At 51.3% G+C, this 21157-nt stretch overlaps 1 protein-coding gene across 8 annotated transcripts in view; it reads right to left on the reverse strand.

The window, feature by feature from the left end:
* Nucleotides 1–21157, reverse strand: part of LOC125745953 (spermatid perinuclear RNA binding protein) — a 51534-nt gene that overhangs the window by 23787 nt on the left and 6590 nt on the right. For 5 of the 8 annotated variants that reach the window (XM_049019295.1, XM_049019289.1, XM_049019296.1 and 2 more), the window contains 2 exons: nt 12551–12616; nt 353–500 (listed from right to left, as the gene is read on the reverse strand). In XM_049019295.1, the coding sequence (XP_048875252.1) occupies nt 353–355 (3 nt within the window). In that variant the 5' untranslated portion in view covers nt 356–500; nt 12551–12616. Of the gene's footprint in view, nt 1–352; nt 501–12550; nt 12617–14896; nt 14916–15341; nt 15361–21157 lie in introns of those variants that run through there. The other 3 variants (XM_049019297.1, XM_049019293.1, XM_049019294.1) reach the window with 2 other exon arrangements.

Genomic DNA, 21157 nt, shown 5'->3' on the forward strand with positions numbered 1-21157 from the left:
ACAGATACAGACACACAGACACAGACACACAGATACAGACACACAGATACAGACACACAGACACACAGATACAGACACACAGACACACAGATACAGACACACAGACACACAGATAGACACACAGACACACAGATACAGACACACAGATACACAGATACAGACACACAGACACAGACACACAGATACAGACACACAGACACAGACACACAGACACACAGACACAGACACACAGATACAGACACACAGATACAGACACACAGACACACAGATACAGACATACAGACACACAGATACAGACATACAGACACACAGATACAGACACACAGACATAGACACACATGCCCAACATTACCATGGCTGCGCTCCTCCTCCTGCGGCCGTTCCCCTCTGGCTGCGTCGCTGGCTGCGCTCTGCGTTGGGACCCGGGGCCCAGGGCTCGGTCTCCTCATGCGCTCCCCAGCCCTCCCCACGGGCTGCTGGCCGCCTGTTCCCGACCTCGCCTGCAGGAGGAGCAGCAGGAGGAAACATGAACGGCTGACATGCAGAGGGTCTCAACACGTGGCGTGGGACGTATTACCTTAGCACTCCACCCCCCCGCGAGGCAGATAAACAGGCGGCGCAGCCAAGCGCCCGGGCCCTTATTGGTGCCATGTGACCGGGGCTGAGGCATGGCTGGGAGGTACCCATGCCAGCGGACACAGAACCTCGTAAATACCCCCCCCCCCACAAGATGAGGCTGACTTGCTGCTAAGCTCTCGCGACCGGCACACGCCCATATGTCACCCAGCACAGAACCCCCAGCCCCCCAGAGGAGCTGAATCCTCATGACCTCACTCACTAAACAGAAAGCCTTTACTGCAGCTTAACGACAGAGGCCAATTGACTGGTCACTGCAAAAGTCACTGATTAAGTTTGTGAGCAAAATATTGCTAAAACGGTTTCCTGTCAATCTGTAAAAAAGATATCGGTGTCCAAGGAAAAGGACCCAGAGTATTGACAATGGATGGGCTGATCCGTATCATGCTGACTGCCAGGACTGATAAACTGGTAACGGGACTCGACATCTGAAAGATCCAAACAATGGGAACCACATCCAACATCCTAATGCAGAAATTACAGCAAATTCCACCAGCTTGTCTTAACAGCTGATTCCCCGAAAATGAATGAATACTTTCCACAGCTGAGAGCGAACAAGCAGAGCTGCGCAAATACAGAATACGTCACACGCCCAAGGCTTATCCAGCTGCTCTGTACTTTGCCATTAAAACAGCCCTGACTCTTGTACAGGTCTTAGTCTTCCCATGATATACCGTCGCTGCTGCAACCGTTCGCTCATCATATACAGAAGTGTAGCCGGCAGCCTATCGCAGGATGTACAGGGTAGCAGGCAGGGGACACCCTGGATTGGACGGCCGTCCGCTGCAGGCCGCATACACACGCAATGCACAGCTTGGAGATGACAAGTCACTAAACATTTTTGGACTGAGTGAATAAACCAGTGTCCCCAGAGAGAAGCCATGCATCCTCTTGGAGGACATGGCAGCTTGGGCATGAATCCAACCCGCAGCCAGAAGGTATGAGGCAATAATTCCACCCATGCGCCCTTGTGCCACACAACACAAATACAGCAGCCCAGAATCATAATAATCATATCATTATTATTGTTGTTGTTGTTGCTGTTAATAATAAGAGGAAGAATAATAAGAATAATAAGTAATAGTAAAAGACTGCAGAGGATAGTTACCATACACAAGCACCTGCTGCAAATTATACCTCTAAGGACAGAACCCCACATCTGCAGTTATTTTTGGGCAGGAGCAAAGGGGGTTAGAGCGGCCCAGTTCAGCGCAGAGCCCCCGACTGGGGAAAGGAGATCAGCAGTTAGGAGGAGGAGGGAAGGGAACCGCAGGACGGCGCAGCGCAGGACGGCACAGCGCAAGCCGCCCCTTTCAGCTGGCAAAGCCGCAGCGCTCCAGAACCAGTCAGCCCAGCTGCGTTCCGGTGGTTTGTTCTCAACCAAGACATTGCGTGTTATGTGTTACCAGGACGAGTTCAGTTACATGCAGAACACGTTGAATAGATTCAGTCAATTTCTTGATTATAATAATATACAGAAATTCAAACCTGAGAATACTGCACAATACATTCATATTTACATCACAAAAATCAAACGAACCTTTGATTGTTCATAATCGTAATTATTTTATTCACAAATAATATCTTGACCCGCGACCCAGTGGGATAAGCGGTTTGGAAAATGGATGGATGGATGGATAATATCTTGATCAACCACAAAACACGCTGCCCCTAATAGATCTGCAGCCCTCTCCTGCCTAAGAGTGCTGACTGAACACGCTGTAATTTAGCCAAACGGACACCCTACCCCCATACGCTTACACAGAACCTTAGTCAAATCAGAGGTGACCTTTGACCCCAAACCACATGCTTGGGCGTGCATTTCAGTATTACGCATTTCCCTCCATTGCCCTGACAGCTCGCGTTGCTGCTGAGCCTGGGCAGGTTCAATCCGGCTCCGTGTTTGTTTACCGTTCGCAGATAAGCCCCCGCGTAACTGAGCACAGTTCAAACAAGCTCTTCAACTTCCTTTCACACCCCCCTGCCACCTTGCATATGCCATCCGGCAGCTGATTCAACCAGGAAATGTCGTCTGCCTCTATCCCGTGCTGTGTGGGACACTGCAGCCACGATGCAGAGCCGACCAAAACCATTCCGTGGCTGTTATCTCCATCGGATCTGTACCATCACACAGAGGCAGAGTCGTGCTCGTCTTCACTGAGGGTCACTTCCACAAGACCCCATCACCCTTGGACCATTCTGCCATGGCACCATGAGCATTGCCCGCCCCCCCCCCCCCCCGCTTCTCGCTCGACCTGCAGTGAGACCTTTCCTCTTTTTCATATCCCATCAAGGGCAGAGTTGTTGGCAGGATGGATAGAATTTGTCCCAAAGAAATTCCCTACCCCTTCTCAGGAGTCACTTTTCTGCTGCCTCTTCATACCCTGTTATTTTTACCATAAAACATGTATATTGGGGCACTCCCAAGTAAATGTTAACGGGAAAGCCAGAGGCCGCTAGTAAGGCTGCTCTGCCGTGAAGGGGGCGGCATTCCCATCGGCACCTCCAACATCCCTCCGCACGCAGTTACACACCCGGACCTTTCCGTGGCGGGAACATGACGGCAAACAGCAGCTGCGACGGGCGCCGAATCCGCACTCAGAGCATTGCCGCCGTGCGTTCTGACAGTCAGAGCACAATGTGGGGCGTAACTGGAGTTCAGCTGTACTGAAATCTCTAAAGCGTTAAAAACAAGCTAAATAAGGCTGATTACCTTAGTTAGTAAACCGATATTTTGCACCGGTGGGGACGGCGATCTGCATAATACAGGCAACTGTTGTTGACTTTCCACAGCAAAGACGTCCAGTAATTTCAGGAAAACTGAAGAAGCAATATCCACACGATGACCCTAACAAACAAATGTAAGTTAAGGATGTGTAACAAATTTCAATCGTGAATCAAGTTTTCGTGAAATCTAACTTCTGGGTTCTTTGTCTTTCCATCCTCAGTGTCTGTTCTATAATGCGACACATTTTCAAACGTAGAGACATAACAGAGTTTGGCTCTAACTTGGCATGCGAAAAACAAGGCCTAATAATATCCACAACCACCTACAGCTACAGCTCTTAGAGAGGCGCATTAAAAAATGCAGCATTTCCCATTACATTACTGACTACGGATGCATTTTCATAGTACATGTTCATTTCCTGCCCACATCGACACACATGCATATATTAAGTTTTGCAGAAACCCCTTTGGTGTCGATCCAATCTCGATTCGGTGCCGACCTGCTGTACGTCCTGTCCTCCGGCGCACACCTGGGCCCACAGACACCGATCTCCCAAGGTGGATGCTGATCTCACTGCAGTGTCGCTGTGCTGTGTTTTGGGGACCAGCCACCATCCGGTCGCTCAGCCAGAGACATGCTAGCTTACTGGACGAGAGCCTTCCTATCAGAATTAAATTTTCACACCACTTTCTGAGGGCCCTTGTAAGACCCTCTTCAATTTCGCAAACGTAAGTCTGTTCTTGTAAAGGTACAGGGTGACTTTACACACTCCGTTCAGCTGGGGGATGCAATATCTGCTTAAAACATGTTCTGGGAGACACTATAATGGAGCAGACATGGCCGGTATTATCGGCATAATAAAGCTGCTCGTTTGCTCTTGCCTCTCAGGTCTCCCGCTCCCACCCTGATTTAACAAGCGGTACTCGGCTCGCTGGCCTGCCTCCGGGCGAGACCTGCCCAGCCTCTCATTAGTCTGAACGCCAGCAGTACAGAGCAGAAACAGGCTGGGTTTAAGAAAAACAAACCCACCCCCCCATCTGCATTCATCCTGTGTCCCACCGAGAGAGAGAGAGAGAGAAAGGAGCACCCAAATTTACAGTTTACGGCACTTAATGTGCCCAGATCCCCGAGCTACAAGCCCCCGCCTGTTAGACCTGAATGGCTCCAGTGACTCTTCGGCATCGCAGACGTGCAGATGGTCTTAATGGCCCTTCTGTCTATGGATGGGGGCTGTAAGCTCGCCGGGAACCTGCGACACCGGTTAGGGCGGCAGGCCAGCAAACGGGCAGCTGGCGTGTTTACTCGCATGCTATCGAGATGGCGTTCCCGCTTCACCCATTCACCGGGACGTTATCCCACACGCCACACTCTGCTAGGGGGCCATTATGATACACACAGCTAGCCAGTCTCCAGACATTTCCAAGGAATCAAAGCTCAAGCCGCCGACCGCCCTCTGCCACCTCCAGGGGATGATCTCCGTTGAGGGAGACCGGCTTATAAACCCTTTAGAGGTTTACACCTTGTTGTGGCTTTATCCGGGAGTGTTTCTCAGCAGGGGAGCCGAGGAGGCAGCGAGGTGGAGGGCAACATGGGCAGGAGGGTTAAAATGGATAAAGCATGCACTGCCGGGATGCAGTGATGTGGAGCTGAATGTCTGCGTCAGTGAGACCGTACAAATGGATGATTCCGACGTGAGAACCTACAGTTAGCCATACGTGGCTGTGTTTACAGAAAGGAATCACTAGCTTTGTGTTGTTGACGAAGCACTACGAAAAACAGCGAGACAGCTGCCGGATATAAATTAGAGAAGACCCCTTTCTGCACCTCTGACCTCAAGGCAATCTCTAGGCCAATCGCAACACAGACTCCAGTCATATTATCAAAGGGAACGAATAAGAGTATTTTCAGCAACTGTTAAATACAGTAGCCTTTAATAAACACACAAATAGCTCCACTTCACCATGTTTCAGTTCAGTAGGGATTAAACTGACTGAGATGCACTGACTGCAATTTCCGTGGCCAATTCCCCCATGGTTTACTTTGGTTTTACAAATTGCAAGCTTTGTGTCCTCTTCACTCACACTGAACAACTTCCACGCAAACGACACATTAGTGTGTGGCTGAGAATGTGCATGCAGCAGTGAGGCTATTGCCTACACTGCTGTCTGACCGGTTCAGTATCGGAACTACAGGTGTCCGGTCCAGGCCTCTAGTTTAAACACAGTGTACTGGAAAACAGCAATGGGAGGGGCACAGGGAAGCACCACAGAAAGCCTGGCGTTGGTGGGGGGGGGGGGGGGGGGCCGTCAACCCCAGGCTCAGGCGGTCATGACCGCCCAGCTGAACAGAGCTTCCTGCGTTAAGGGGCCACATGGGAACCGGAGCACATGGCCCCTTATGGAAATGGGTCTCCCCAGACTTTACATTCCCCCCCACCACCAAAAAAGTCAGTGCTGCAGTGTGACAGGGATCTAGCTCAAGTTAAACATCAGAAAGGACAATGTCGGTGAGCACCCTATGGAAAGCAGGGGCTCAGCTCGCAGACGCTCTGCGGTCCAGGTAGGAGGATCGGGAGTCTGAGCCGGCCATGTCACATCAATCAGGCCACATCAATCAGGCCACATCAATCAGGCCACATCTACTCCAGTGCAGAACATACCCTTAACGGCCACAGTGAAGGTAAAATCGCAAAAAACAAAATGAAAATGAAAATGAAAATACTGGGGAACGTATAATCTCAGGGTTTGTTCAAATGTACATTTGGATAAACAAATAAAATGTATATGTAAAATGTGCTAACAAGTTCCTATAATGCAGTGACAAGGGTTAGCAATACTGAGCATGACACACACACACACACACACACACACACACACATGAGAGCCTCTTTACAGACTCAAACCACCATGCTTCAGAAAAACTACAGCTCTCCATTGGTCACAGCGCCTCGAAAGCAGACGATGCCGCCTTCAGTAGCACAGCCAAGCCAGACAGCCAGGGAGAATGTCTCCTTCAGCATTTTAATGAAATTAACAAACAACCGCACTGCAACTGGGGAGGAACACAAAGTCGGGTTTTGTTTCTCTGAGAGCACAGATACGAGTGATCAGGCAGGCTGTGCTGATAACGGGAGGGGGGGGGGTTTGGCCTAGAATCACACGCCGCCATCTTTAAAGCTCCGGAGGCAGGTGTCGGCATGACGATAGAGCTGCAATCGCGCTGTGCACAGCAGCGGTAACCCACGGAACATTAGATTACAGCGCGGCTCTAACCCATTATACAGCACAGCTGGTGGCCTGCGAGAACACACCTGAGAGCGCCCCCCAAAGGGCCACAGGGGCAGCGCAGCGGGGGGACACTCGGCCATTTAAAGCAGCGGAAAAGCCTGACGCTCAGGCCTGGACGGAAACGGCCGGCTGCAGAGAATAAAGGTCTCGGCACGTAATCTGCTCACAGCCACAGATCGCAGCCCTGCACCAGTGAGGCTCACCGTGCTCAGCCGCCATAAACAGCCAAGGTTTCAGGAGGAAGAGGAGCACTTAACGGGAGAAAACACGCAGGCCTAATTAAATGCGGGATGCGTGGCCATTAATGCCAACTGTGCAGATCCCAGTCTTCCCACAGGGACACTCGTGGCCAGTCCCGGCCAAGCACGAACGGGGGATTTAATTACCACGATGGGTCTGGTGCGACGCACAGGGTCAGCTGGAACCGGATTCCGATTGGTACCACACCCCCTCAGCCCACCCCATGCAAAGCAGCGGACAATCAGGCTCGCCGATCCCTCTCGCAACTCCCGAATCAAAAGTACCTACTGAAATGCTATCTTCATCAGGATATTGAAAAGAATGTATTTAATCTGAGTCCTGGTCCGTGCCTGCAAAGCTCTTCGGGAACGAGGCCACATCTGGGTGAAGAAGTGTGCTGGGAAAACCTTTTAACAAAGATTCAGGCTTTCTGGGGACCTTTATCGAGAATTAAAAAAGGATAAGCAAAGCTTTTTGTTTCAGGATGCCACGGCGTGGATTATCCCTCAAACCGCCATCTGGAGACAACAAACATATATATTTATTTATGAAGTGGGTTAAAGGGAAGGATCAGCTCGCTTCCGTCCAGCTTTGGGGGGGGGGGGGGGGGGGGGGGGGCGACTCTGTGGACATCAGATTAGTTTAATTACGTAGTGTGACCATGGTAAGGAATTTACAAAATAAAATATAAACTTTCATACAGGTGGAGCTGCTTTAAAGGGCAGGACGCGCGGGTGACGGCAGACACAGCGCCGCCTCTTAAAGGGCAGGACGCGCGGGTGACGGCAGACACAGCGCCGCCTCTTAAAGGGCAGGACGCGCGGGGTGACGGCAGACACAGCGCCGCCTCTTAAAGGGCAGGACGCGCGGGTGACGGCAGACACAGCGCCGCCTCTTAAAGGGCAGGACGCGCGGGTGACGGCAGACACAGCGCCGCCTCTTAAAGGGCAGGACGCGCGGGTGACGGCAGACACAGCGCCGCCTCTTAAAGGGCAGGACGCGCGGGTGACGGCAGACACAGCGCCGCCTCTTAAAGGGCAGGACGCGCGGGTGACGGCAGACACAGCGCCGCCTCTTAAAGGGCAGGACGCGCGGGTGACGGCAGACACAGCGCCGCCTCTTAAAGGGCAGGACGCGCGGGTGACGGCAGACACAGCGCCGCCTCTTAAAGGGCAGGACGAGCGGGTGACGGCAGACACAGCGCCGCCTCTTAAAGGGCAGGACGAGCGGGGTGACGGCAGACACAGCGCCGCCTCTTAAAGGGCAGGACGAGCGGGTGACGGCAGACACAGCGCCGCCTCTTAAAGGGCAGGACGCGCGGGTGACGGCAGACACAGCGCCGCCTCTTAAAGGGCAGGACGAGCGGGGTGACGGCAGACACAGCGCCGCCTCTTAAAGGGCAGGACGCGCGGGTGACGGCAGACACAGCGCCGCCTCTTAAAGGGCAGGACGCGCGGGTGACGGCAGACACAGCGCCGCCTCTTAAAGGGCAGGTGACCTCGAGTGGACATGACCTTTTCCTGAGTAAGTGGTCGGGAGGAGGAAGAGAAGGAAGGAAGGTCTGACCCCCCGATCCCCCCCACCAAAACCCATCCCACATTTCTGTTACACTGGGGGGGGGGGGGGGGGATATTTATGATCACTGACAGCAGGAACACGACTGCAGAATCGGAGAGGAGGGACGTAAGATTTGCATAGCAGACGAAGTTATGAAAGGGAGAGATTTGCATGCCTGGTCTCTCTCTCGCCTGCTCTCGCTCGCTCACTAGCCCCACCTTGCTGTGCGGGACCTTGCGGCACCATCTGTTCATGCCGAAAACAGCGGGGTGGGCTGTGTCACAACGGCAGAGCAGTTTCTGGGCCCCTGGCCGCAGGATCGCACCTACGGAATGGGGGGGCGGTTACTTCGGGCAGCCAGCTTCAATGAGGAAGCACACATATACCAGCAAGACCGTGCAGTGGACAGAGGAAGAGCACCCCCACGTTCCCCCGCCGACTGCCCTGCCTCACAGCGCTGGGGGGGGAGGAGAAGGACCTGAATGCATCGAAACTCTAGAGGCCATAACATCTAGGGAGGAAGAGGGGGTGGGGGGGCAGGTTGGAGCTGGAGCCCTGATTAGTTCAGCTCAATTCCAATCTCCATCTTAATCTCACAGAAATCATTTGCGGAAAGAGGTCTCACGGGCAAGCAGAAGCTTTACCGCAGTAATCCACGGTTCTGGCAGAGGGGCTCGAGATGGCAACCGGCCACGACCGCCCAATCCACACAGTCACACACAGACAGACAGACAGACAGACACAGACACACAGACACACCGACAGACAAACTGACAGATACAAACAGACAGACCGAGAGACAGAGACAGACGAGCAGATAGACAGACAGACAGACAGACAGACAGAGACGGAGACAGAGAGACAGACAAACAGATAGACAGACAGACAGACAGAGACGGAGACAGAGAGACAGACAGACAAAGATAGACAGACAGACAGACAGAGACGGAGACAGACAGACAGAGAGACAGACAGACAGACAGAGAGACAGACAGACAGACATGCTGGTTAGTCAAGCATCTGGGAGATACACGCGTGGCAGCAGGGCGGGGAGAAGCTTAGCTGATTCCATGAGGAGCTGAGCATGTGAACCTCAGCCTCCTCACAGGAGCAGACAGACAGCCACTATTGTAGGAGCAGAGAAATAAAGGGGAATGCAGCGAATGGGAGGGATGAGGCAGGGAAGGAAGCAAACAAAGAAAGAGGAAAAAAAAGGAAAAAATTAGCCTCTCTCAGCAAAGCTCTGGATTTTTAATAACGCCAAGCACACTCTCGAGCCTGGAGGCTGTCAGGGAGGACAGCGGGTCTCTGCCGTGGGAGCCGTGGACAGTAATGCTGAGCAGCTCTCCGCTTGCCCCCCCCCCCCCCCCCCCCAGTCATTTAACAGCCCTGTGACCCCGGAGCACGCCCCCAACCTCAAGCTTCCCACTTCCAGAGCCCCACCCAGCTCCCTCTGCCTTTCCCACGGACAGGTGGCCGGGATGGGGTCGCCAGGCATCCCGTGGGAGTCGTCATCATGGCTACCCCCCTCGGCTCCACACAATCCCAGGTGTTGGACTGGCGAGCGGCATTCTGGGAGGGATAAATGGGGCAGGGGCAGGCGGGGACTCGACTCAGCGACGGCGCAGACAGAGGCAGACGGCTTAGAGTCGACGGGTCACGCGGCACAGAGCCGGGAAGCTGCCAGCATCTCACTAATGAAGACACTCCTCGGGCCTCAGGATGCGGCAGGCAGGCAGGAGGGTGCAGCAAGCTGAAAAACCACCCAGGAGCAACTTCTTAGAGGCAGAAAAACACCCGTAAGCACCAGCTGTGAATAGACTAGCTGGGCGAGTGGGAGGGTCACATAGCAAACCCGACACGTCTGGGCCGCCTGGAGGCTAGAGTTGCATTTCTGCAGCAGCTCCACGGATGGGCATGCGATGGGGACACTCAGAACTGTGAGAAATGGCGCAGCGACCGTGCAGACACAACAAGCAGCTGGCCTCCAAAGCCCACAGGCCTTGTCCTAGCTTGCTGGCAGCGCGAAGCACACATGTGCACACGCAGACACCGGCAGCTCGAAGCACACACGTGCACACGCAGACACCGGCAGCTCGAAGCACACACGTGCATGCACACTCGAACAGAAAGGAAGGGCCCGGAAGCCTGCGGGAAGACACGCCTTCCTTCAAAATAGCCGTCAGGGAAGAAGCAGCAGAACACGAGCGAAAAAGGCAGAACTGGGCGTGTGCAGGCTCACTGTTTACGGAACTGTGACCACATAACGCTCACAGAGCAGCAAGCGCCTCACTCAACACAATCAAAATGTCTATTGCGGCTCCGATTAACGTCAAGGCTTCCTGCGAAACTTCGCGCTTCAGAAGCCGGCTAATAAATTGTCTCTACCACTATCACCTTGTGTGTTACTTTGTTCCCTATACTGGTGTTCGAAAATAAACCGTCAACGCAGGCAGTTAAGCGCCCAGCTGCGCACATTCACAGAGGCGCTCTAACGACTGCCAACTGCACAGACATTCACTGCTGCGCAAGTGTTTTAAAAGCACCTGGTTTAAAGCTGAAAAACCACTAACGTCCTGGTGAAGCAGCTCTCCACTGTGGATGAAGGGTGTTTCTCGCTAATGGAATAGCCCTCCTAACCGGCCTCATGGCCGAAAGCACAGCACATCTTCCTCCCCCACACACATCATCCTCGTCACAATATTGTGACTCCCGGCATTAAGTGCCCAGCCAAGCCGGCAGGGGCTCAGGAATGACACCATTGCACCTCCGCCTGCCAAGACCCCAGCCAGGCTAACCTGGAGAGCGAGCGGAAGATGCGAGCCGCGTGCTGCCAAAACCGCCTGCTTCCCAAGGACACTGCGGCGGGCGCGTGCCTGGTGGCGCAGGAGTGACGACGCGCTCGCGGAATGACATCACGCCAGCGCCGCTGTTTGGTGCGATGTCATTCCCATCGCCCAACGCCCCTGCCACGGTCACGGGGGGCCCCAAACCCACAGAACTGAGCAGCAGACCCTCCCAGATCATCCCGCCCACCCGGTACCAACCCCGTACCCCAGGCAAGCGAGTGACACTGGCTCTTAAGGAGAATGTCACGGGTCCAGCAAGCAAAGAAGAGATCCGGTGAAGAAGGGCACCCCCTTCAGTGCTGACTAACCAACCTCGGCACATCCCATAACCAAGCAGTACCACTTCCACAGTCACCCCGCAGCCTAGGGCAGGTGGGTGCACACACACGCCCATGGCAGGCCTGAGGACTAACTGGGCCTTTTCCAGCCCCCGCGACCCAGTCAGCCCTTGGGACGGGCTGTGGGAGAGCTGGCGTGATTCAGAGAAGTGACCCGACTGGATATTCCCGTCTTAGAAGATGCAGGCAGCATTCCTGCTGCTAAATAAAGCCTCTCACTCTGTGCCAAGGCTGCCCTAGTTGGTGCCACTCTTCACATTTAAACCGACGACGGGCACTCAGCAATGCCAACGAGATGCATCCCGCCCAGCGTGTCGGCTGCTGAGGGCCCAGTACTGCCGGGGTGGGCTCCAAGGCCCCCTCTCACCCATTACTGGATAAGTAAAGTTGTAAGACAGATAGAATGGATGAATCGATGAATCACAGCTTTTGTTTCCAAATAACCCAATGGACTTCTTCTACAGTAAGGAAATACAGAAAAATTAATCTGAGAAATAAGCCTGCAATATTTATGGCTTATTAACCTTTCTACAAAGTCTCTTTTTGTACAAGGGGACAAAACGCATGAAAGGAGAAGTTGTTAGACTTCACACGCAGTATCGACTCGATTAACGGCAACAGTCATGACTTCCATGCCACCTTCTGCCATTTTGAGGTATCTAAAGAGCTTGCAGCAGGTGAGCAAACTGCCTTAAACATCGGGCAGCAGTAAAGGTGTAAGGAGTCAGCTGGCTGCGAGTAATAACCACCTGTACAGTCCGGTACAGCAAGAGACACGCGGCTCAACCTGCAGCAAACACGCGGCTCACACCGGTCGCTAGGCAGTTCAGGTGTCGCTCCTAAAGCTGAAGTACAGTCAGGAACACCCACAGCGCGGTAGCACCCGGCAGTACCGGACCTGTGCTAGCCACTCACCTGCTGTCAAAGCGCCCGTCTGTTCTCTGCCGCAGTGTCTGTCTCAGGGTGGGAAGGCCGCTCTTCCTGAGAGGAGAGGGGGAAAATGGGTCAGTTCAGCACAGCAAGCTCACTGCAGTCACCTGAACACAGCGGCATGGCGACTCCGTGGTGTGACTGTGCTGCACCAACACCATGCGTCACCAAGTGGAGAGGTAAGTCTACGCTTGTGAGTCACAGCCCTACACTTACAATCAACAGGGACACGACCAAACAGCCCCGGGTTACAGCCAGAGCTGCTCACGCCCAAATTACCCCACTCCGGGATGAGAGCCGTCAAATAACATACTTATTCCACTGGTGGCAGACACAATACTCTACCTTAATGCACGCTCGTAATACTACAGAGTGAGCATGTACTGGAGAGAGAGATGGCCGACTCGGGCCATGAAAGGTGTGAGGGAATGGCATAAAGATATCTAGACATCGATGAAGGACCCGTCTTTGTGCGTGAATACTTTCAAGCATCCACTTGTCATATTAAGCGGCTAAATTGAACTTTGGGAGATTTAATGGGCCGGTCTAATGAGATATTGCACCTCTTAATCACAGACTTGCCATGACACGCTCCATGAGTAATCTTGCGTACGTTCGGCAGAAAAGCCAAGCAGAGGTTTCTATTTATTTAAAATGTGGCATTGATATGAAAGTGTTCAATCACCAAAGACAAAACCTGTTACATCTATATTATAAGTAGCATGTCCATTTTAAAACAGGCACAAATGTTAACTCCTGGAAAATTCTGAATTTCTATATATTATTCTTTTAAAAAAAAACTCACAAAACTTGTTTACTCAAAGATGACCTATGCATGTGTCACACATAAAGTGAAGTTTTTCAGCCAATGATGAAGCTCATTCCTCATTAATCTGACCAATCACACAGCGTTGGGGTGGGGCAAGCAGACACCTGAGAATTTTACAGCAGAAGGCCAAGCTAAGTATTCAATAGTGATATCCTAGAACACCTGGATGCAGTTTCAGGTGCCTGGATAATGTTTATAAGAACTGCATTACCCAGCATTCTTAGTTACAGCATTTCATTCTACATTCAGTCTCACCTTACCAATTAGCACACTGTCATCATCACTGCAAGCCAGACGAGGAGAGAAAGCCTTGAGCTATATTTCATTCACTGTCTATTAACAGCCTTTCCTCTTACCAGGACACAGCATGGATAATAAGCCTTTACTGTCTTCATTCTAGCCCTCCCAAACAAGGAAGGATGGAAAAAAAGCCAGATTATTTCTACAGGCCCGACAAATCAGGGTTCGAATCACTGGGCCCCAAGCAGAGCAGAGATGCTGAGCATCTCCCATGTGCACCTTCTGCAACATTAGCTTTTAGTGCTAATTTGCCTCTCATTGAGAAGTCTCAACAAACAGAGGGGAAAAGGGGCATAGTCGTCACCAAGACCCAGAATCCCTGTGAAGCTAAGCAGTGTCTGGTAAAGAGGGGAGCCGAGGTGGGGGGGAAACAAACGTCAGCAGCCAACGCACGCGGCCGTGTGATAAATAATGCAGCGAAGACCAGCGCGACTCTAATTTCTCCAAAGGGGAGTGTGATTTGCATCTTGCTGCATGCATGCAGTGCCTTCATCTATGTGCTGAGGGTTTCCTCCAGCATGGGGTGGGGGCAGAGAAGAGAGATTTAAAAATTTTCTGTTACCAAGTAACACCACCCACTCTACATCATACACACTCAGAAATGTGAGAGCAAAATGCAAACATCTGAATAATTCTCCGGACAACCTTGCTAGGATTCTAAAAACATGCAACAAACCAGTAAAAAAAAAAAAATACCAGTTTCGTACCAATACTATGAACCCTACCACCATGCGTACAGCCTGGTATGACACTTTGAACTCTTCCTGCCCAACTGCCGTGCATTATGAGTGATTAAGATGTCAGTATAGGGAGGAGCATCCCCTGAGATTTTACCACAACACACTGTTAATACAGGAGCTGGAGGCAGACGTGTTCCTGGACCCTATTACTCACTCACTGAATAAACCTCTTTGTGATACGAATCTGAATTCCCACATTCCCTGGGGAGCATGAGAGATTTTTGGCCAAGGATCTCATCAATAATAGAGCTGGAGCCATCAGACCTGTCGCCGCCATGCAGCCACCGTACAACGTCACCTCATGGCACTTTGAGACTCCACTCCCTGGCTGCCAGCCATCCCACGGACAGCGACAACCAAAACGTAAGCCTTGGTCTCTACGCAGATGTCTTCTGGGAGCATTCAGATTTGTCAAAAACCAGTCTGGTGGCACGCTTTCAACTGGGGAGCTTGGAAACCCACCCATTCCTGGGAAGTGATGACTCCAAGATAACCTATCGTGCTGTCTCAGAAGAGGTTTCTGCCAGTTTGTCCTCTCGAGGACAGACGCAGGGCATAAGATTCAGCACGACGTCAAGACCGGGAGAGACAAACAAAAAGAGAAAAAGCCATTAAACCTAAAGCAATCTGTCAGAGCCAAGCCAGGCTATAAAGACCCAAAGAATGCTACAGTCTTCCCTGCCAACAAACAGCTGAAGGTTTCATATAGAATAACGTACGGTATCACTATTAGGAAACAGGATTTTAAGAAAGAACAGGGAAAGACCGACATGGGGAGGGTGGAGGGCAGTAAAGCTCAAGAGTAGCATCTTCAAGGATCTGCAAGCATTACAGGCATCTTCCTCCATCCCCACAGAGAGAAGCTTGCAAGAGGCCTCTTTTGCAGTCTGAGAGCTTTCTCGCTCACCAAGGATGGCCGTTCCAAAACCCAAACACCAAGAGGCCTGTTTCAACCGCACAACTTCCAGGACCAAGACGGTGTGATTCCTTTAACGAGAAAATCCAGAAAATTTTGGGGTTTGCCACAATGCATTCAAGAGTCTTTACATTTAGCTATAAGAAAAACAAACATATTATTGCACCTTTGAAAGACGTGCGAATGAACTGCCACATATCTTTCGATTTCTATCTTCAGCATTAGCCCAAAATGCATGAGAGGCGCAGCATCGCCCGTACGAGCGGGACAGAATTCTCTGAGCTGTCACGAGGTGACCCGCAGGTAGTGTAAAGGGATGGATAGCCCTCCACGTGTAAATCGGAAGGAGAGACAACAGCACAGCTTTCTCTAGCCAGACTCAGCCGCACGCCGTTCACTTGGTTAATGTGACAATCGTACACACACACACGCTGATACATGCATGCACGCCCACACACATGCATACACATGCACGCACACACACACACGCACGCACGCGTATGCACGTGCACAAAAAGACACCGAACACTCCAGCACTCCCAGCAGGAAGCTGTATGTGCTAATTTTATCTTGCTCAAAGGTGAAAATGAATGAGTGCTCCGGGTGCCGGGGACGTGCTGTGGGGCGGTGGGGCCCGTGTTTCATCATCCAGGCAGCGTCGCACGGCACACTCTCCAAAGACACTCAACGGCGCCACACTTTAAAAGCCCTGCCCTCCTTAACGGCCTTCTCTGTCCCCGGTCGGGGGACAGTGCATCTCCTACCTGAGAGACCCGGGACAATTAGATTCCATCGTTGCTCCTTATGCTCAGCTGGGGTGAAGACTCATTACACAAGGAGAGAGCCTCCGGGGGTGAGCAACTCGGGGGTGTGTTACAGCTACAGTACTGCCGGTTTGAGGGAATGCGTTTTAATTAGGAGCCGACAGACAGCCGAAACACTGGGAGAGGTGTCAGTCCAAAGGGTTTCAGTAAAGCTCTAATTGAGAGCCAGAGGCCAGTTAAAATCGGCATATCCTGTAGCCAGACTAGGCCAGGCCTGCTTTCCCAAGCGTTTCTGCCAAGTATCATTTTCCTAAAAGCACGTCATCTTGCGGGTCCTTACTGCCACCAAATTAGCACCTACAGGCAGCTTAAACTCGAAGCACCTGACCGCAACACCCACTAGCACACAAAAATGATCCTTGTTAACACCTTAGGGAGGAAATAACTAAACTTAACTAAATATCACACATCATTTTTCCCCAGTTTAACCCACTACATACTCCTGGAGGACCTAACATCAGGTATTATTCCTACCTATCCAGTATGCTGCCCTTTTTTGCTTGTTTACAGTCAATAGCCCTGTTGAAAAAGCCTCAATTTTAAAGGCAAACTCAGACCTCTTTCCGACTCATACAATTATTAGCTAATTATCAGCCAGTCAGTTTGTGAAAGAAAGCGAGATTCAGTACACGTTGGACCTTTATGTTTCAGTGTTACATACCCTAATTGACTTAATTAAGTTCCTTTTAGTACACCAAACACTGTGTCATATGAAACCGAACTGAAGTGCTGGATTGGCGAAGTTTGATACCTTGAGCCGGGAGCCCGGGAGGAACTGATCAACGTAAACAAGCAATGTGGTCTGATCTAATGTCGCTTCTCCACTGGGCTGAACCACGAAGAAACACTAGTTACGGGTGACGCCTCGCTTCGGTTTTCAACTGCAGAAGGGTCAGCTCAGCAAAGGCAGTGCTGGGTTTAGAGAGTGACAGCAACGTAAAACTGAAGAGGTGTTTAATTGCTGTTTAATTTACTGTGTGCTAATTTCTGCTAGCACATATGTGAGAAATCGCCGTGTTATGTCAGCATCAAATGCTAGCAGAATTAGCATCAGCTTGTGTAAATGTTCATTACGAATCCATTCCACTGTGCTGTTCCGCTCAGTACGGTTCAGGTATGGCTTGGGTACTTCACAATGGACAGCCGCCAGTTTGCAGTGTGGCTTGGTTCTTGCAAGCAGTGGAAAAGAGACTGAAAGGTAGCCATCTTCTACCAAGGGGCAGTCTGGAAATCTACCATTTCTCAGCCCAAACATTCACTTCATAAATACCACACAGCCACTGCTTACAGAAGAGCTGAGTAAGAAAAGCCTTGGATAAACTATTTGACATCCTACCTCAGAGGTATGGGACGTAACCTGAAGCTTGCTGGCTTAACGTTCACTGTCTACATAATAACAGTACCCACTGTGTGACAGATCAGGGTGAGAGGGGGCTAAGACCATAACAATGCTACCAAATTTATGAACAACAGCGCAGGCCAGACTGACCAGTCAGGCCGTGGAAACGATGAGGGCTGCAGGCAGACAGGACGGACACATTAGGGAATTTATGCCTGAACATCACGTCCTTAACACTTCTGCTGGCCATGAGTGGGACAGGCACACCATGAGGGACATCTGTCTCAAAACATGTGGGCAGTATCCTTCCTCCAGTTTCAAATTGCTGTTTCCATAGCTACCAGATAATTCCAGTGAAATAATAAAATTCAACCACCTTATTGTTTTTTTTTTGTACAGTGCTCATGCTGACCAAGTGCAGAGTTCAGGTCTCTGCGAGAAAGGAGGCTGAATCGCCTCTTGGGACAAAGCTGTGTTTGCTGCCCACCCTCAAGAAGGAGCAGGTAGGCTGCCACGAAGGGGCCTCAAACGAGTGTCTGTCACCAAGGGGGGGTGCGAAAAATAAAAGGCCAGGAAGGTGAACGTTTGCTGACCCAGCTGCCACCCAAACATACAATCAGCGCCAACCTGACAACGCCCCCGGCGCTCTGCAGAGGAGCAGGGTGCAGGGAGAGCGGTTCTCTCAATCAGGAATATGCAAGGAAAATTTTAATTTTTAAACTGACAAAACTGGGTCAGAGCATTCCCAGGGAGCCCACTGAGCTATAAGGCTGCGACGCAGCAAACAGAACAAGGCCGGCCTGCACCCCCCCATTCCCCCCACCGCCATTCATTCCATTCCTTCTGGATCTGCAGCGCACAAGCGTGGCTTTGTGCACGGGTTCGACTCCCCGAGTGCTACCGGCAAGCAGTATCCGTCACCTGCTCTTGAGACTCGAAACCTAATTCGATGTTTTTAACAGCCTCCGGACCAACAGCCAAGAGCCGTAAAACAGGACCAGCTGAGGATGCCGGCGGAGACGGGGGAATCCGGCGCTGAGCCGCAACGGACCGAGTGCTGAGAATTCAGAGTGGGGAGACTGGAGGAACGACTGGGACGAGAGGAACTGAACAGCCCTGCAGACAGAGGGCAGCCTCTGAAGTACGGAGAAGAAGTTGAGCGGGCACAGTGAAGAAGTGAAGATGGCCGACGGGCACACGCTCAGGAAAGATGGCCAGGCTTTTCCTACGGGAGGGAGAGCCGGCAGGTAATCGACGCCGCATGCAAGCCGACAGTCAGGCAGCTGAAGGTGGAAAAGGCGGGCTCAGCCCTGAACGGAAGCAGATGCACCCTTCCAGAAATAACCCGCAGGTGAGCTGCAGTCTGGCACGCCGTCTGTCCTCCAGCATCCGGCTTCTCCTTGGCCTCAAAACATCACCGCAACTCAGGCTTCCCATGCCTCCGCTCACCCAGCTCTGCACCAAGCATGGCCCCCCGGGGGGGAGGAAGCGTGACAAATGAGGGGTGGAGATGACAGATTCTCACAAAAAAAAAAGCGTGGCTCGGGGTAGGGGATCAGCCCAGGAACAAACCGAAACACGCAGCCCCACCCCCAAGACAGAACACTAACAAGAAAGGGCCAATGAAACGAGCCTGCTGCGAAGCCGCTAATGGAGCCTGTGCGGAGCGGCAATGTGAAATAGCGGCGTCTGACATTCCCGTTAGCAAGAGACACGCGGCCTCTCTATTAATGCCCTCAAATCACTTAGTCATAAATGCAGCAAATGCACTCCAGTAGTGTATATCACTTCCAAGACAAACTGCCTTAATTATACCTTTTTTAAGTGGGAGAGTGGGCGGGACAGACAAAGGGACAGACTACCAATCAGAGCAAAGCAGGGCAGAGACAGCAAGGTCTAGCCCAGCATAGACACACCTCACACACCTGATACACAAATTCATCTAACAATCACCCCAATGAGCAGAAACCTTATATAATAATAATAATAAGAATAATAATAATAAGAATAATGAAGAATATTGATTCCCCTGGGAAAATTCTCTTGTCGCCTAACCGTAACCCTAACCCTAACCCATCTTGCTCTCCGTGGCACGCAGACAGGTGAGAGCAAGCTTGCCTCAAAGGGCAACCACCTGCAGCAGCATACATACAGCTGGGGGTAAAGGGCCTTACTCAAGGGACCACAGACATGCGACTATTTTGCCGAGAACGAGTTCGGACCAATGACCTTTCAATCACAGGGACAGAGGCTTAGCCAAAGGACGACAGAGGACAACCAGCATCTCGAGACGCCTACACTGACTGGGCTGGCGGAGACCCTTGAAGACCTGGCTTTGGGCTCCGGGAACTTGCCCAGGCCACCCATCTGCCGCCCTCTGGCTCTGCGGTTTAGGATGGGATCAAGGCTGCAGGGACACAGCCGCACTGATCTGTAAATTCATCTATCACACTGCCACATAAGCCATTATAATTCCACACAGCACTGGGAGACAAACACACATGCAGATACAGAAACACACACACAGATACACAGATACACAGTCTGAAAATGCCTGTCTGCAACTTTAGGCTTTAACCAGAAAACCCTACAATGTGTTCCATCAAAACAGTCCACGCTGATAAATACGGTGGCCGCATAACGGATACCTGTAGGGGGTTAACTCAAGGTTAACCTGGTATTACATTTAATCCCACGCACCATAATTCATGGGGTTCCCATTAAGGGAACTTCACACCAATGCCCCCCACCTCTAGTGCCATTCAGATTTAAGCAGAAAAACTGCAGCTGGCTGAACCCCACTCCCATCTTTGTCAATATGCAATTCTGTCATTTCAGGCAGCAGGCGGCTTCCCTTCGTCACTCTGTTGGCTCAAGCAGCAGCAGGCAATCAGGGGCTGGGGGGCTAACTGGTTCATTTTCTAAGGGAACACCCGGGGGGTGAGCCAAACAAAGGGCTCGTCTTTCTCGTACAGCAGACAGGGATATCCGAGTCGCCGAATCTTAAATTAAATACAGTATCTGCTAGACCGGAGCTCTGCACCCTGACACGCTGCGACTGATGGCAGAAAGCCGTAATTAAGCCAATTCCACTGCTCTCTGTAAACAGTGATTAATCATTTAACGATGGTCGAAGAGCTTTATTCGGGGAGAACTCACGGATCAAGTGTTAGACAGTCGGTAAAACAACATCACTGGCTGATATGCAAATTCCAGGTATATAATATTTACAAGGACAATCTAACCTTATGATTAAAATGCAGTACATACTATATTTAAAAGCTCACAGGCTGATCAAACAATCCTGTGTGGTGTAGACAACTCAAAATGTCAGCAAAGGAATAATATCTAGGTATATTTTCCCAAAGCACAGCTTGCAGACTTTACACATTAGTGTGGGGCCTTTTCATATCTGACCTGAGAAAGTGTAACATATAATACAGTCATGAAAACAGCAAAGACATCTCAAAGTTCTCTTTACTTAGTTTGTTCACAATCAAGTCAAGTTACGCAAATAAAATGATGACCTACCAACTGTTCCTGGGCCTTAAAAAACTGTGGCCATACATAAACCTCTGTAGAGCACCGAAAGGCTGGCATCCAACCAAATGTTTCTGAAGCCATGGTGATTATTGCGCATGCGA

This window comes from Brienomyrus brachyistius, chromosome 7 (genome assembly GCF_023856365.1).
Source record: "Brienomyrus brachyistius isolate T26 chromosome 7, BBRACH_0.4, whole genome shotgun sequence".
In the NCBI taxonomy this organism is placed as follows: domain Eukaryota; kingdom Metazoa; phylum Chordata; class Actinopteri; order Osteoglossiformes; family Mormyridae; genus Brienomyrus; species Brienomyrus brachyistius.